Here is a 17,017-nt window from a genome sequence, read left to right as displayed (position 1 = left end):
GTATACAAGGTGTCACATGTGTGGTGTTGGTATACAAGGTGTCACATGTGTGGTGTTGGTATACAAGGTGTCACATGTGTGGTGTTGGTATACAAGGTGTCACATGTGTGGTGTTGGTATACAAGGTGTCACATGTGTGGTGTTGGTATACAAGGTGTCACATGTGTGGTGTTGGTATACAAGGTGTCACATGTGTGGTGTTGGTATACAAGGTGTCACATGTGTGGTGTTGGTATACAAGGTGTCACATGTGTGGTGTTGGTATACAAGGTGTCACATGTGTGGTGTTGGTATACAAGGTGTCACATGTGTGGTGTTGGTATACAAGGTGTCACATGTGTGGTGTTGGTATACAAGGTGTCACATGTGTGGTGTTGGTATACAAGGTGTCACATGTGTGGTGTTGGTATACAAGGTGTCACATGTGTGGTGTTGGTATACAAGGTGTCACATGTGTGGTGTTGGTATACAAGGTGTCACATGTGTGGTGTTGGTATACAAGGTGTCACATGTGTGGTGTTGGTATACAAGGTGTCACATGTGTGGTGTTGGTATACAAGGTGTCACATGTGTGGTGTTGGTATACAAGGTGTCACATGTGTGGTGTTGGTATACAAGGTGTCACATGTGTGGTGTTGGTATACAAGGTGTCACATGTGTGGTGTTGGTATACAAGGTGTCACATGTGTGGTGTTGGTATACAAGGTGTCACATGTGTGGTGTTGGTATACAAGGTGTCACATGTGTGGTGTTGGTATACAAGGTGTCACATGTGTGGTGTTGGTATACAAGGTGTCACATGTGTGGTGTTGGTATACAAGGTGTCACATGTGTGGTGTTGGTATACAAGGTGTCACATGTGTGGTGTTGGTATACAAGGTGTCACATGTGTGGTGTTGGTATACAAGGTGTCACATGTGTGGTGTTGGTATACAAGGTGTCACATGTGTGGTGTTGGTATACAAGGTGTCACATGTGTGGTGTTGGTATACAAGGTGTCACATGTGTGGTGTTGGTATACAAGGTGTCACATGTGTGGTGTTGGTATACAAGGTGTCACATGTGTGGTGTTGATATATGTAAAGAGTCACAGCGGGATACCGAGGTGATATTTGCCAGCGTCAGGTGTGTACTGTAGTAATACTTGCGAGTGTCAGGCTTATCTGGTGATAACTTGATCAAGAAGGCTGTTGCTTGCAGCGGTGTGAGGGGCCCACTTACCCATCACAAGCCGGTCGTTCCTGTCCTTCCTGTTGGAACCTGTACACGTGTTCCAGAGACGGTAGGACAGGTGTTCCGGGGACAGTAGGACAGGTGTTCCAGAGACGGTAGGACAGGTGTTCTGAGGGAGGTTGAACACCCGGTGGAGTTGGATGTTCATGGCGGGTGTTCTCTTCTGGACTTCCCCGGCTCTACTCTGCTCTATAGTCTTCCCTGGCTCTACTCTACATTTCTACTGTCCAACTGGTGTACAGATTCCTGAGCCTAGGGTGGAAACTGAGTACCCAAATGAGCCACAGAGACGTTAGAAAGAACTTTTTCAGTGTCAGAGTAGTTAACAGATGGAATGCATTAGGCAGTGATGTGGTGGAGATTGACTTCATACACAGTTTCAAGTGTAGATATGATAGAGCCCATTAGGCTCAGGAACCTGTACACCAGTTGATTGACAGTTGAGAGGCGGGACCAAAGAGCCAGAGCTCAACCCCCGTAAGCACAAGTAGGTGAGTTCATTTAAAGAAACACACCAGGAAACTGGAAAAGGTTTAGAAGTTTGCGGCGAGGCTCGTCCCAGAGTTACGAGGAATGGGGTATGAAGAGACTAAAACGCGTGATCTCAGAATGGAGATCTTAAATGTAGTTATTGTCCTCGTAGGTCACCGGAGGCAAACCCTCAGTAGTTTAAAGACCAACTAATGAAAATAGAACACTGCTTGGAAAACCTCACAAATCCAGCCCCGAACATCATCCTGCTTGGGGACTTCAACCTACGGCACCTGAAATGGAAGACCATAGCTGATACAGTTGTACAAGAGAATACCAGGAAGTAGCCTAAATGAACAGGCACATGCAAATGACCTGCTACGGATGTGCGAAAGGTTTGCCTTAAACCAGCAAATAGTAGAACCAACTAGGAAGGAGAACATGCTGGACCTCATTTTCACTAATAATGATGAATTGATCAGGAACATAATGATTACAAATACCTGTTACTCAGATCACAACTTAATTTTAGTTCTGACAAGCATGGGGAACAGACCTTCAAAACCAGTCCCGATGACTGGTGGAGGAGATTTCAGCAAATTCAACTTCAATAATAAACAGATAAACTGGGAGCAAATAAACCAGGACTTCACAGAAATAAACTGGGAAGAACAGCTAGAAAATGCAAACCTGAACCAGTGCCTGGAAAAAATAAGCTCAGTAGCACAAAATATGTTCAAACCGCATACCTCTAAGAATAAAGAGGAAGAGATGCAGATTGGAACGGGAACGTCGTTCTCTCTATAGGCGAAGAAAACGTTTGAAGAGAAGAAGTTTGAGACTGAGAAGAGTCATACAAGATGTTGGGAAGGTTCTGTCGGAAAATCCGACACCATTTAATAATCATACAGATAATAGCTGTATTGTATAAACAAGTTACCCATAGAAAACGTAACTTGTAGTGGAATTACCGTCTAAAGAAAACGGGATATCATCACCACATACTATTATAATTCACCAGCTATTCTGCTGGGAATTATTCTTAAATACATTAGTCTTTGGACTTTACCATCATAAAAACATCTTATATAAATTAACTTAATTATCAATATTAAAGTAGAGTAAATGTGACCCTTCTATCACTTTCTGAAATCTGGACAAAGTAGGCCAGGCGTCAGTGAGGAAGGAGGGCAGCCATTGTTGTGTCACCTCCGAGACGTGTGGAGCAAATTCGGCTCCTATCATTCTGGACAATGTCGGCCAGTAACGTCAATAGTATGGAGTGTTAAACAGCCATTGTGTATACGAGACCAGAGGCACACGGGAGCAAATACGGCTCCTGTTAATTTTACTTGGACGTAGTGTTATGGAAACCAAAGGTACCATCTCCAACACGATGTCTACAATTCAAGTTAAGTGTCTATCCGAAACCCGTTTATCATTCATTTATGGCCATTAATGTCAGGATATAGGGTGACCCGGTTAGATCGCGAAATCGCCTCAAACTAAAGGTAATTAAGCCAGGTCTTCATGTTCCATGTACTGTATAGTGTTTTCTCTGATATACTTGTCATATATAGGATTCTGGCTTCACAGCTAGCGCACTTTTGACAGGTCAAGACGAGGAAGCAAGATTTGTGCACCAGTTACTGGGTGATATGGAAGCTACCTCAAAGAGGATAATTTGGTGTCTACACCCTAGTTATACCTGGTGGACTAACCTGCTGTACTATAAGATAAGGAACCTCATCAATGTATGTAGCTATTACTGTAGTTTGATTGGCTGCATATATATTAATTTAATAAACCCCCCCTAATGTGTAGAGGATCGATTTGTGAGATTATGAGATTATTGCAGAAATACAGTCCACTTATCATTATACAAATTGCTATCGAAGTATATAAATTAACGTAAATATAAATTCATATAAATTAAATAAATATAAATCTCACAGGTCGGTTCCCACAGGTTCCATTTAGCGTGAGAGTAGTGGGGAAATGGGATGACCTTAAGGAGCACGTCGCGGAAGCAAACTCCATTCATAATTTTAAAAGTAGATATGATGATGTTGTGTTGATGTAGTTAACGTGGTGTTATGTCCACCTCTGCTCTTCATCATGTCACTCTAAGTCCTCTTCCTTTCTTGAATATAAACTTATCTTTTTAATTTGTTCATATATTATTTTGTTGTTGTATATCTTCCATTTATATATTATATGGTACCCCTCTCGTCCTTTATTTTGTTATTTAGGGAGAGTTGCAGTTGTTTAGGAGCGTTATCGTGTCTGTCTGTGCCGTATATATGCTCTCTCTTCTGTTTCAAAATCTCTCCTGCTCCCAGGGGGCCGGTCGGCCGAGCGGACAGCACGCTGGACTTGTGATCCTGTGGTCCTGAGTTCGATCCCAGGCGCCGGCGAGAAACAATGGGCAGAGTTTCTTTCACCCTATGCCCCTGTTACCTAGCAGTAAAATAGGTACTTGGGTGTTAGTCAGCTGTCACGGGCTGCTTCTTGGGGGTGGAGGCCTGGTCGAGGACCGGGCCGCGGGGACACTAAAAGCCCCGAAATCATCTCAAGATAACCTGCTTTGAAAGGGAAAGTACAGATCAGTACTCAAGGCAGGATAGTACAAGTGATTTGTAACGCAGGAGAATTGTGACGGAATCCAAGGGTGTGAAGGTTCTCATAAACCATCCACTCACTCTCCTGGCCGCCGCCGCCGCTATATTGGCTCGCTTATGTTCACTAAATGTCCGGTCGTCAGACACCATAATTCCCAGATCTTTTACATGTTACTTTCCTTCTACGAGATTTTGATTGTTGCCGCTGGAGCCGGCTAGTTTATTGTGCACCCCATACTCAGCCTGTGAGAGATCTGACATTCTGTATTACAATCGAGGGTTCACATTCTACGTATATACTTGTCGGGAATTTATCACCGATAAAAATCACGTTATTTTCGCTTGTCCAGTAGAAGACTGCGTCTTCTAGCAAGGTTGAGCAGCGTCTGGGAAACATGCTAGGTACCTGTGACGTGTGTGTGTGTGTGTGTGTGTGATACGAGGATGATAGACTGGTGTCTCAAGGACACTGCCGCGGGGCGCTGTGCTTGGACCTGGTTTTGTTTGCTTCACTGTTACTCTTTTTGTACTTTTTGACACAAAATTGAACATTCTTCACACAACATTCGTGGGGCATGCGTGGACCACGTCAACACACAGCCATGCTGGGGCGGAGTGTTGACAACAGTGACTGGTGCCGTCACCGTGATCTAGTTCACTTTAGTCTTGGCTACAAGCTGCTTCAGGTGTTGTGGCTGGTATGGTGATATAGGGGTGGCATCTCTCACAAGTATACGAGTGTGAAGGCATTATTATGTGTAGCGACCAGGTTGTACCTGACCTCCCACACCTGACCCACCTACACCTGACCCACCTACACCTGACCCACCTACACCTGACCCACCTACACCTGACCCACCTACACCTGACCCACCTACACCTTCCCCCACACCTGACTCCTCCAATATAATGTGCCCGGAGAGAGGTGCTGCGTGCAGCTCCCTCAGAGGCCGGAGTTCTCTGCTGGCTGCGGGGTCCACCTCTTAGCTCCTTGGTCCCGCCTCTCCACCATCAGTATATGGTGTACATATTCCCGACCTTATTGGCCTCTGTCATAGGCTATCTACAGTGGAAGGTCTGGGAGTGTACTTACCTAGTTGTGCTTGAGGGGGGTTGAGCTTTGGCTCTTTGGTCCCGCCTCTCAACCGTCAATCTACTGATGTATAGATTCCAGAGATTCTCCAGTGTTATCATATCTACATTTGTGTGTGTGGGGGGGGGGTGTATAGAATTATTTATACTAACCTATTTGTGCCCGTATGATAAAACGTTTGGTTCTGGACGCTCCCTTTCTTGATCTATTTCTCTATGATGACCAGTATTTAAATAATGAACGAAATTCGCTTCCATTTTGCTATCATTACGGAAACTTTCTAACATCTCTGACTTATATGTTTCTGAAGCCTCTACTTGTGTGTGTGGTTTTGTTGTTATTCCTGGTGAACATCTCTCTCGTGTAGCGTGTCAAGTCCGGTAAGTAATGTCTGTCTGTCTGGCGTCTACCCCTGTCACTTCTCTTCTCTAGCAACATTACGTCCACTTCTTTCAATCCTTCACATCTCATCCAACGGAATTCTAGGACGAGTCTCGCTGCAAACTTCTACTTTCTAGTAGAAATGTTTTTTGAAGACGGGCTGCATACTCTGGGACGGGTCTCACATAGGTAGTGCGAGACCCATCATCACCCCCTTCCCGTATTCTTATCTTACACTTGTTAGCAGTGAATTCCAGCAAATATTTGTTTGGCCACTCCCTGAGTTTGTCAGGATCACCGTGTAACATTGTGCGGTCATCCTCAGTGTTTGCAGGCGTCATTAGCTTTGTAACATGTGTAAACATTGTCACGTAAGAGCTCCCGCCCTTTATGGTGTTACACCGAGGCCATCCTCCTGTATACATGTTACAGTAATGATGTGAACTACGGTACATACAACGATGCTGTAACGGACAGTAAGACAAACCGGAAAAGGGTTTTGTATTTATGTTGCTAATGAAGCCTAATCTAGCCCATCTTAGGCCTAATACACGCTATCTGAGGCCTAATACAGTACATATATGTACTCTGTCTGGTCTAGGAATATTGAAATTTGGATTTTAGCTAAATTTTTTCCGGGTCGTGTAAAGTGAATATTACTAAATTCTACTGTGTAATTGTCCATTACGTCAGTACATGTTAACATAGTTACAAGTACTAGTGTCTACACAGGAGGACGGGTTGCTTTGGTGACTTGAAGACTACAACCATTGTGATGGATCTCTGGATTTGAAAGTTCTCGTAATCAATCCTATCAATTTTCTGCCTGTCGCAATATTTGCTTGGTTATGCTCCCTAAACGTTAGGTCGTCGGACATCATTATTCCCAAATCCTTTACATGCTGTTTTCCTACTATGGGCAGATTTGATTGTGTTTTGTACCCTGTATTATGTTTAAGGTCCTCATTTTTACCGTACCTGAGTACCTGGAATTTATCACTGTTAAACATCATGTTATTTTCTGCTGCCCAAACGAAAACGTTGTTAATATCTGCTTGAAGTTTTACTCCTGGCTTGTGCCATGTTACGCCTGGCTTGTGCCATGTTACGCCTGGCTTGTGCCATGTTACGCCTGGCTTGTGCCATGTTACGCCTGGCTTGTGCCGTGTTACGCCTGGCTTGTGCCGTGTTACGCCTGGCTTGTGCCGTGTTACGCCTGGCTTGTGCCGTGTTACGCCTGGCTTGTGCCGTGTTACGCCTGGCTTGTGCCGTGTTACGCCTGGCTTGTGCCGTGTTACGCCTGGCTTGTGCCGTGTTACGCCTGGCTTGTGCCGTGTTACGCCTGGCTTGTGCCGTGTTACTCCTGGCTTGTGCCGTGTTACGCCTGGCTTATGCCGTGTTACGCCTGTCATACACTGCTACGTGGGACTTGAGTCACCAGCGTTCATATACTAGACAGGTGGTCTCGCTGGTTGGTAAGTGTGTCACATGCTGTGCTGTAGTGTTACAAGGTCACCTCTGATGAATAACAGAAAGGTGTACAACTCCTCACAGAGGCCAGAGATCAGGGCCCGGGAAGTGGCGTCCCCCTTCTGGAGTCATTGTACACTGACCTTGTGCTTCTGGAGTCATCGTACACTGACCTTGTGCTTCTGGAGTCATTGTACACTGACCTTGTGCTTCTGGAGTCCTGGTACACTGACCTTCTGGAGTCATCATACACTGACCTTGTGCCTCCATGCCGCTGGCGGGGAGTAAGAAGTGTTCATACTGATACTGTAGATCTGGTGACTGCTGTACGAGCCTCGGTGTCCTGCTTGTCAGTCAGTATGAGCCGCAGCGGAGGGGGCCTGACGACTGAGTGGACAGCGCTCGGGATTCGTAATCCTAAAGTTCCGGGCTTGATCCCCGGTGGCGGAAACAAATGGGCAGTTTCTTTTACCCTGGTGCCTCTGTTCTCCTAGCAGTAAATAGGTACCTGGGAGTTAGCCAGCTATGGGCTGCTTCCTGGGGGTGTGTCACAGAAAGAAGGCCTGGTCGAGGACCGGGCCGGGGGAACGCTAAGCCCCGAAATCTTGACAAAATAACCAAGATAGCATCCTATCGGGACGGAGACTTAACTGAATTCCCACATTAATTCTTCACATTATTAATGTTGTCAGTAAAGATGTTAAGAGTATAAGATTGTTGCATCAATTTAGTTCTTGAGCTGGACGGTAGATGGGACCACTGCAGGACATGGCCCTCAGGGGCCCCCATGGTCCACATGGCCCCCGTGTCTCCCGCACCTTGTTATTCATCCGGAAACTGGGGCAAGATTCACGAAGTAGGTTACGCAAGCACTTACGATCCTGTACATCTCTCAATCTTTGGCGGGTTTGTTTACAATTATTAAACAGTTAATGAGCTCCGAAGCACCAGGAGGCTGTTTATTGATTGGCAAGTTTTCATGCTTGTAAACTGTTTAATAAATGTAACCAAAGCCGTCAAAGATTGAGGAAAGATGTACAGGTTCGTAAGTACTTGCGTAACTGCTTTATGAATGTGGCTGCTGGATATTAAGAGCGAGACACATCGAGTTGTTGAAGAGTGTCGGGCTTAAGACTCGTGCTTGAGCGGTCCCCATCACCATTACTGTGTGTGCTTGACACACATCCGTGGGAGGTAAAGTAGGCTTTCCTTCCTGTGGAGCAGTATTGACACCCCTTGTCGGGGGTCTCACCCCCCCCCCCTCCACCCCCGACACACACACGTGAGCCCACTATCTGCTGTCTCCTCACAAGTCTGGGTCCCCAGAGGTCCTGCGGAAGGTGTCGGGGACCCCTGAGGTCCTGTGGAAGGTGTCGGGGACCCCTGAGGTCCTGTGGAAGGTGTTGGGGACCCCTGAGGTCCTGTGGAAGGTGTCGGGGACCCCTGAGGTCCTGTGGAAGGTGTCGGGGACCCCTGAGGTCCTGTGGAAGGTGTCGGGGACCCCTGAGGTCCTGTGGAAGGTGTCGGGGACCCCTGAGGTCCTGTGGAAGGTGTCGGGGACCCCTGAGGTCCTGTGGAAGGTGTCGGGGACCCCTGAGGTCCTGTGGAAGGTGTCGGGGACCCCTGAGGTCCTGTGGAAGGTGTCGGGGACCCCTGAGGTCCTGTGGAAGGTGTCGGGGACCCCTGAGGTCCTGTGGAAGGTGTCGGGGACCCCTGAGGTCCTGTGGAAGGTGTCGGGGACCCCTGAGGTCCTGTGGAAGGTGTCGGGGACCCCTGAGGTCCTGTGGAAGGTGTCGGGGACCCCTGAGGTCCTGTGGAAGGTGTCGGGGACCCCTGAGGTCCTGTGGAAGGTGTCGGGGACCCCTGAGGTCCTGTGGAAGGTGTCGGGGACCCCTGAGGTCCTGTGGAAGGTGTCGGGGACCCCTGAGGTCCTGTGGAAGGTGTCGGGGACCCCTGAGGTCCTGTGGAAGGTGTCGGGGACCCCTGAGGTCCTGTGGAAGGTGTCGGGGACCCCTGAGGTCCTGTGGAAGGTGTTGGGGACCCCTGAGGTCCTGTGGAAGGTGTCGGGGACCCCTGAGGTCCTGTGGAAGGTGTCGGGGACCCCTGAGGTCCTGTGGAAGGTGTCGGGGACCCCTGAGGTCCTGTGGAAGGTGTCGGGGACCCCTGAGGTCCTGTGGAAGGTGTCGGGGACCCCTGAGGTCCTGTGGAAGGTGTCGGGGACCCCTGAGGTCCTGTGGAAGGTGTCGGGGACCCCTGAGGTCCTGTGGAAGGTGTCTGGGTCCCCTGAGGTCGTGTGGAAGGTGTCTGGGTCCCCTGAGGTCGTGTGGAAGGTGTCTGGGTCCCCTGAGGTCGTGTGGAAGGTGTCTGGGTCCCCCTGAGGTCCTGTGGAAGGTGTCTGGGTGCCCTGAGGTCCTGTGGAAGGTGTCTGGGTGCCCTGAGGTCCTGTGGAAGGTGTCTGGGTGCCCTGAGGTCCTGTGGAAGGTGTCTGGGTCCCCTGAGGTCCTGTGGAAGGTGTCTGGTCCCCCTGAGGTCCTGTGGAAGGTGTCGGGTCCCCCTGAGGTCCTGTGGAAGGTGTCGGGTCCCCCTGAGGTCCTGTGGAAAGTGTCTGGGTCCCCCTGAGGTCCTGTGGAAGGTGTCAAGGTCCTGTGGAAGGTGTCTGGGTCCCCTGAGGGCCTGTGGAAAGTGTCTGGGTCCCCCTGAGGTCCTGTGGAAGGTGTCTGGGTCCCCCTGAGGTCCTGTGGAAGGTGTCAAGGTCCTGTGGAAGGTGTCTGGGTGCCCTGAGGTCCTGTGGAAGGTGTCTGGGTCCCCTGAGGGCCTGTGGAAAGTGTCTGGGTCCCCCTGAGGTCCTGTGGAAGGTGTCTGGGTCCCCCTGAGGTCCTGTGGAAGGTGTCAAGGTCCTGTGGAAGGTGTCTGGGTGCCCTGAGGTCCTGTGGAAGGTGTCTGGGTGCCCTGAGGTCCTGTGGAAGGTGTCGGGGAACAAAGACATTGTAACAACTAAAGTTTTTGTCAGATAAAACGTGTCCGTTAATAGTTTGTGTTTCGTTTATACTTTAGGGATTGTCTGCCCGGGTCTTTGTGTGGCCTCATAGTGGCCAAGGCCGTCTGTCATTATTGTGTGGTGGTGGTGGTGGTGGACAGTGTCTGGGCGGGGGGGCGTCTGTCATTGTGTGGTAGGTCAGTAAGTGGCCTACACCCTGGGAAGTGCCAGTAAGTGGCCTACACCCTGGGAAGTGTCAGTAAGTGGCCTACACCCTGGGAAGTGCCAGTAAGTGGCCTAGGGGGTGACGTTCATAAGCCAGAGTACACACTTCCTGTCTATGTGAAGGAGCATTATCACCCTCAAGACGCAACTGTGCAGGCGCGGGCCAGGGTGACGCAACAATTTAGGACACAAGAGGAAGTAGAGCGTCCTGACACCCTGCTCCTCGGCCACCTCTTGACCACCGACTCAACTCCAAGTCTCTCTTGGCCATCTTCCTGCCAAATATATCAATTGTGTACATCAGAATGTGTGTGTGTCCGAGGGTGAAAGCCAGACGCTTGGCGCTAGTCTCACTCAACTTTGCTGGATGACACGTTAGTGGTGAAGAGGTCGGTGCCTGTCATAGGCAGGTAATAAATTGGCTTCTATTTAATAAATTGGCTCCTATTGCGATTCACGAAGCAGCTTACGAATATTTTTCTTCTTAGCGGCTATACGTCGGTATTCAGGTAGGCATAAGAAGGAAACTTCGTAATATGCTCCGTCGGCTAAGGTTGCCCTCGACCACTCGTAGCTTTACGTAAACTGGATATAACTCAATTTTTCTCTACTACACAACACGGAGGACCGATTATATTATAAATTTTTGCTGGAGAATCTCATCAAGAAGTCCTTCGTGTTAACTATATATGTATTCTCTGCCTGAAACTTGTAGTAAATATGTCTTTTATGATATAATTAGTTTTATAATAGCAAGATATTATACCAGTAGTTAATAAGTAAATAAACACTTGTGAACATGAAATATGAGAGGTGATGAGCCTGGGCTGGTGGGAGCATTTACTCTCACCAATATGCTCCTGTTCACCCAGCAATAGGTACTAGATAGGGGTGTACATATCCAATTTCAGTTTATTTTGTTTGGTTTTATTTTGAAATTAAATCTGGGCGAGACATAAAATATAAATATATGCTGCACAAAGTGATGTTAGGTTAGGGTAAAAACTTCAAAAGAATTTATCATTGAATACTTATACCTATAATTATGACTATATGGACTATTAAAGAAGAGAGAGGGAAGTAGGGGTCCAAGACCTCTTCCTGTTACACAATTTGGCTGTTTAACAATCGGTAATTATCAAAAGAAGGCACCAAGCCGGGAAGGCAATGTAGCACCATTGTGTGTAACAATAAACCAAATTTTTTTTTTAACAAATAATGCACTTGTGAGTAAAATAAATACTGTCAGTTGTAAAAATATTGATGCAGTTGTTTAAATAAAAAATATAATGAAAGAAATATTACTGGTTTATTTTTATCCTATCTTTTTGTGCTATACAGTATATCCAAGGAAGTGAAAAATTGAGACATAATGCACAATTTAATGAATGATTCAAAAGAAATATGACTATTACATATCAACACGAGATGTTAAAGTTCCATGATTAACATGATTTAATAAGGATAATATTGGTAATAATACAAACTATAATTTAAAATCTTTATTACTTATTTTTTTATTATGAAACTTAGGTATACATAGCAATGTGTTGCTTCCCTATTCTGTATGAAGGACCACACAGTGTAGATCATAAACCAGCTACAAGCTCATCCAACATCCACACCTCACAGGATGGCCAGTCATACATGGAATTAGGAGAGAACAAAATACTTAATGCTGAGCTATTAGCCTCCACTGGCAAAATCTGGGTGCAGCACAAGAATATTATTTAATATTCCTGAGTGTATGAAGTAATTACAGAGCTCAAAGTACCTCATACCATTTGGTATGAAGTCACTGATAACAGGGCAATCACAGATATAGTATTGGAGAGTATGTTCTCTCAAGTAGGACTGAAAACATGTTTTTTTCCGCCAAGAGGGTTATAAACCTATGGAACCGCCTACCTGCTGAAGCCGTAAATGCCAAAATCCAGCTAAAAAATATTAAGGCAATTGGCGGGCCCTTTAACAAGCCGCCGGCATTCTGTCCTCGTCGAGGCCACTAGATAGTGGCCCTTGGGTAAATTCAGGTAAATCAATATACAATAAGTGTCGGCGCATCTCCGAGCGACAAGGAAAGTGTAACAGTAAGACTGTTAATATAGAAAGTCCATAAGATCTAACATGAAATATTGTAGTTCACTAGAAGGGGGGGGAGGGTCCCCCCCTTCCCCCCCAGGGATGCGAACTCAACGTAGACACAGCAGCGCCACAGACTTCCTGTGGCCAGTCATCCAACTAGGAGAATAATGAAAGGTATTGCAGAATTAGTAGGAATTATCAATCGGGGTTAAATACTTATGTTAAAATTAACGTCAATTGAGAATAATGAATAAGTCTTGTATGTTATCAAAGAAACATTTGACGTCAGTAAGATTTGAATATAGGTAAGACATATTTCGTCACTGGGAAAATAGGTACCTACCAATTTGTTTGTTAATTCCTGTAAATTAGAGAAATGCAAGGGACTATTGATTATTGTAATTAGCCTGGCTCTCGTATCTAGATAATTCCCAATTGTTTTGAAATAATAAGTCCCCTTTAGTGACCTGGGGAGGGGAGACCTGGGCACCACCGGGTACCTCATCTAGTCCCATTTATGCGCCAGGTTTCATAAACATGGATCATATCTTTCAAGTGCATTCTGTCTTGTGTCCACTTTGTGATGGTTCCTGGATCAATATCCCCGGAACCTGCTGCATGGGTAACAGCTTCTCTTCCGTATCAACCTACCCAGGCTTTGCGCCCTGGAGAGACCACTCCAGACTGACAACCAGAACGCAACTCCATAGTCTCCTGAGACTGATGGAGGCCTACTAGCCCTGGGGTCGGGTCTCAGACTACGCCTCATGGCTAATGGTCTGGGACCAGATTCACGAAGCTGTTGCGCAAGTACTTACGAACATGTACATCTTTCCTCAATCTTTGACGGCTTTGGTTACCTTTATTAAACAGTTTACAAGCATGGAAACTTGCCAATCAACTGTTGTTATTGTTATAAACAGCCTCCTGGTGCTTCAGAGCTCATTAATTGTTTAATAATTGTAAACAAAGCCGCCAAAGATTGAGGAAAGATGTACAGGTTCGTAAGTGCTTGCGTAACCTGCTTCGTGAATCTGGCCCCTGATCAACCAGGCTGTTAGACGCTGATTCAGGTACTGAGACGTATGAATCACAGCCCGGTTGATCACGTATCATATAAGTCGATCACGTTGTCTTCGGAATACTGTGAGAGGTCGGATGGGGTGGTGGTAGCTAGGGTGATGGTAGTACCGTCGGTGTTACCAGGGTGGTGGTGGTAGTGATAGTGCTGGTGGTAGCTAGGGTGGTGGTGGTGGTAGCTAGGGTGGTGGTGGTAACTAGGGTGAGAGCCGACCATCGTCACGTGGTGTCTGAAGGAAGAGTTAAGGTCCTCACTTTCACTTGCACTGAGGTCATTTTCCACTCTCAGCGTCGGCCATGAATGTCCCCTCCCCCTTCCCCCCGCCCCCGCCTTACCCCCCTCCCCCCTGCCTTCCCCCCTCCCCCCCTTGCCATACCCCCTCCCCCTGCCTTACCCCCTCCCCCTCCCCTGCCTTACCCCACCCCCCTGCCTTACCCCACCCCCCTGCCTTCCCCCCTCCCCCTTGCCCTGAACTTCACCACTTACGTGGGTGAGCTACACTCACTATAAATTACCAGAGGTTGTATGTACACAGTTGAGCTGTGTTACACACAAGATGCTTCAGACACTGTGTGTGGCAGGGGCCGCCCCGAGACCCACCCACTGTGGCAGGGGCCGCCCTGAGACCCACCCCCTGTGGCAGGGGCCGCCCTGAGACCCAGCCCCTGTGGCAGGGGTCGCCCATGACCCACCCACTGTGGCAGGGGTCGCCCTGAGACCCACCCCCTGTGGCAGGGGTCGCCCTGAGACCCACCCCCTGTGGCAGGGGCCGCCCTGAGACCCACCCCCTGTGGCAGGGGCCGCCCTGAGACCCACCCCCTGTGGCAGGGGTCGCCCATGACCCACCCCCTGTGGCAGGGGTCGCCCATGACCCACCCACTGTGGCAGGGGTCGCCCATGACCCACCCACTGTGGCAGGGGTCGCCCATGACCCACCCACTGTGGCAGGGGCCGCCCTGAGACCCACCACGGCCCCACGCCCATTCCAGGTCATATTCTTCAGTACTTTGAGTCAACCATAACATGTTCCTATAAGTTGGTTGAGCTCCTCGTTCTTCCCCTTGTCAGAGCCGGTAGTGACGCCAAGGTAGTAACTGACAGTGGTCAACCCACTCAAGTGTTACACAATTAATTTGTACTTCTTCATTTTCTCTTTACTTCTAATGACAATATGCTTTTGTTTTGTTTGTGGAGAGTGAAACCGCACACACTTCCTTACCAAGGAGCTCAGTGGGCTGTTGTATTTGTCACGATTGATTGATGAAGATTAAGCCACCCAAGAGGTGGCACGGGCATGAATAGCCCGTAAGTGGTGGCCCTTTTGAGCCATTACCAGTAGTCCAGAGCTGGTACTGGAGATGTGTGGAGGTGCGACTGCACCCTGCGTGACGGGAGATGTCTCCCGTCTATGTGTCACAAGGTTGCGGCTTGTAGTAGGACATCATCTACATACCCCACTTGCTGTCTTACTTCCGGAAATTCAGTATTTACAATTGTGTTCATTCCACGCCATCTACTTGCATTGTCTACCACAGACGTGGCCACACATTTACGATGCTAACCAGCATATAGACATTTTCCTATATAGCTTCAGTGATTTATTGAACAGTCAACTGACAGACTGCTGATTGGTTGACATCCATAAGTGTTTTTTTTTTTTTTTTTTTTTTTTTTTTAATTCATTGTTTACAACTTTAATTAATATGTGTGGGTTTGGGTCAGAGTAGATGAGGGTAGTTTGGTGGTGAAACAATATAGGTTTAAGGATGTTATAAATGACACGCCAGTAATGACCCTCAAGAGAGTACCTGCCTTAGTTGTCGGGCCTAACACCGCCTGGCTTAACCACTCAACAACTCAATAAACACTTGACATGTTTTGTGCTACTTATTAATGACATGTTAAGTGGTGTGTTGCGCCACGGGTGTTGTGGTGGTGTTGCTCGCAGCATTAAGTACGCGAGTATTACCTGTATGTATTTAGTAGATGCTAAGCGAAGTGGTTGTTAAAGTTGAGAGTGGTTGTGTTGAGGGTTGTTAGTGTGTACAATAATGTGGTGTTTGTTGTTCCTTAAATAACCCATCACAATGTATGTCTGAAGTAGCTTGTAATATTAAATGGAATGTAATTTTTGCCAATGATGATAACTCTTGTATAAAATTTGTGTGGATCCCATCCCATGTTGGAGTTGGAAAACATGACTTTGTAGATCAATTGGCCAATTAGGCTTGCAGGAAAGAAAACATTGATTATGACTTTGGACTATTTAATGCAGTTATTAGAAACATACAAAGTAAAGAAATTAATTCAGATTTAGAAGAACTAAGAAATGCCCAGAGACCTGAAAGCTGTAGTATTAAATGTTATGACAAGTTTTGTACTAATAGGTATTTGTATGGTCAGCACAGTAGCCGGACCAGGCAATGTGATGTAGTCATTGCTGTAATTCGCCTTGGCTATAGACACATCTGGCAGGTTAGTGAGGCTGAGCCACTACCAGAATATTCAGATTGTAAACTATGTGATAAACCTTTAATGCATTCACTAGAACACTATATTGATGAATGTGAAGCCGTAAAGGACTTTAGACCCCCTAGCCTCTTGTACCACCAACTGTGTAACTATTTTATTGACTCGGGTGTTCTGGACGACATCCTAACAATTTACCCAAAATTTGCTTGTCCATTTTAAAGAATGAAGAACAATTTTTATTTATATTAGTTATTTATATTTATATCAACCAGGTATCAACCAGTTCTAACCTGCATCTCTTATGAAACCCATCCCTGCCCTTGTGTGGCAGTGCACAATAGAAAGTTGTTTTCACATATCCATACATTAAAACATTGATTGTAACCATGATATACATGTGCTTCCGCCTACAGTTTAGACCTATTGTCTTATGTATGACCCTCTGTCCTGCGTGACAGTAATACCAGCATTATCCTCACTTTAATAAGACTATCAAAATCCTCAGATTAGGCAAAATTGTAATTAATTTTGTCAATAAAGATGTTAATAATAATGTGGTGTTTGTTGTGTTACAGGCGGACGCGCTCTCTCAATGCCCCATCACCCATCCAGCAGTTCGGCCCATGTGGCCGCATTATGCGCAACTCCGCCATGGTCATGTAAGTACTGCGCAGGTTCTTGTGTATATGTCACTTATACTCTGACACACTTGTCATACTTCACACCTGTACTCCACACACTAGTGACTCTTCTGAGACACACACACACACACACACACACACACACACACACACACACACACACACACACACACACACACACACACACACACACACACACACATACTTCAGGAACAGGTTGTGGAAGCAAATACTATTCATAATTTTAAAACCAGGTATGATAGGGAA

The 17,017-nt window shown here is 46.9% G+C and overlaps 1 protein-coding gene across 16 annotated transcripts in view; it reads left to right on the top strand.

Moving 5' to 3' along the window:
* LOC123774023 (NAD kinase) overlaps window positions 1-17,017 on the top strand; it is a 166,904-nt gene that overhangs the window by 104,744 nt on the left and 45,143 nt on the right. For all 16 annotated transcript variants that reach the window (XM_069318815.1, XM_069318817.1, XM_045768115.2 and 13 more), the window contains one exon: window positions 16,685-16,768. In XM_069318815.1, the coding sequence (XP_069174916.1) occupies window positions 16,685-16,768 (84 nt within the window). The remainder of the gene's footprint in view (window positions 1-16,684; window positions 16,769-17,017) is intronic.

This window comes from Procambarus clarkii, chromosome 91 (genome assembly GCF_040958095.1).
Source record: "Procambarus clarkii isolate CNS0578487 chromosome 91, FALCON_Pclarkii_2.0, whole genome shotgun sequence".
Taxonomy (NCBI): Eukaryota; Metazoa; Arthropoda; class Malacostraca; order Decapoda; family Cambaridae; genus Procambarus; species Procambarus clarkii.
This window is presented reverse-complemented; position numbering and strand designations above follow the sequence as displayed.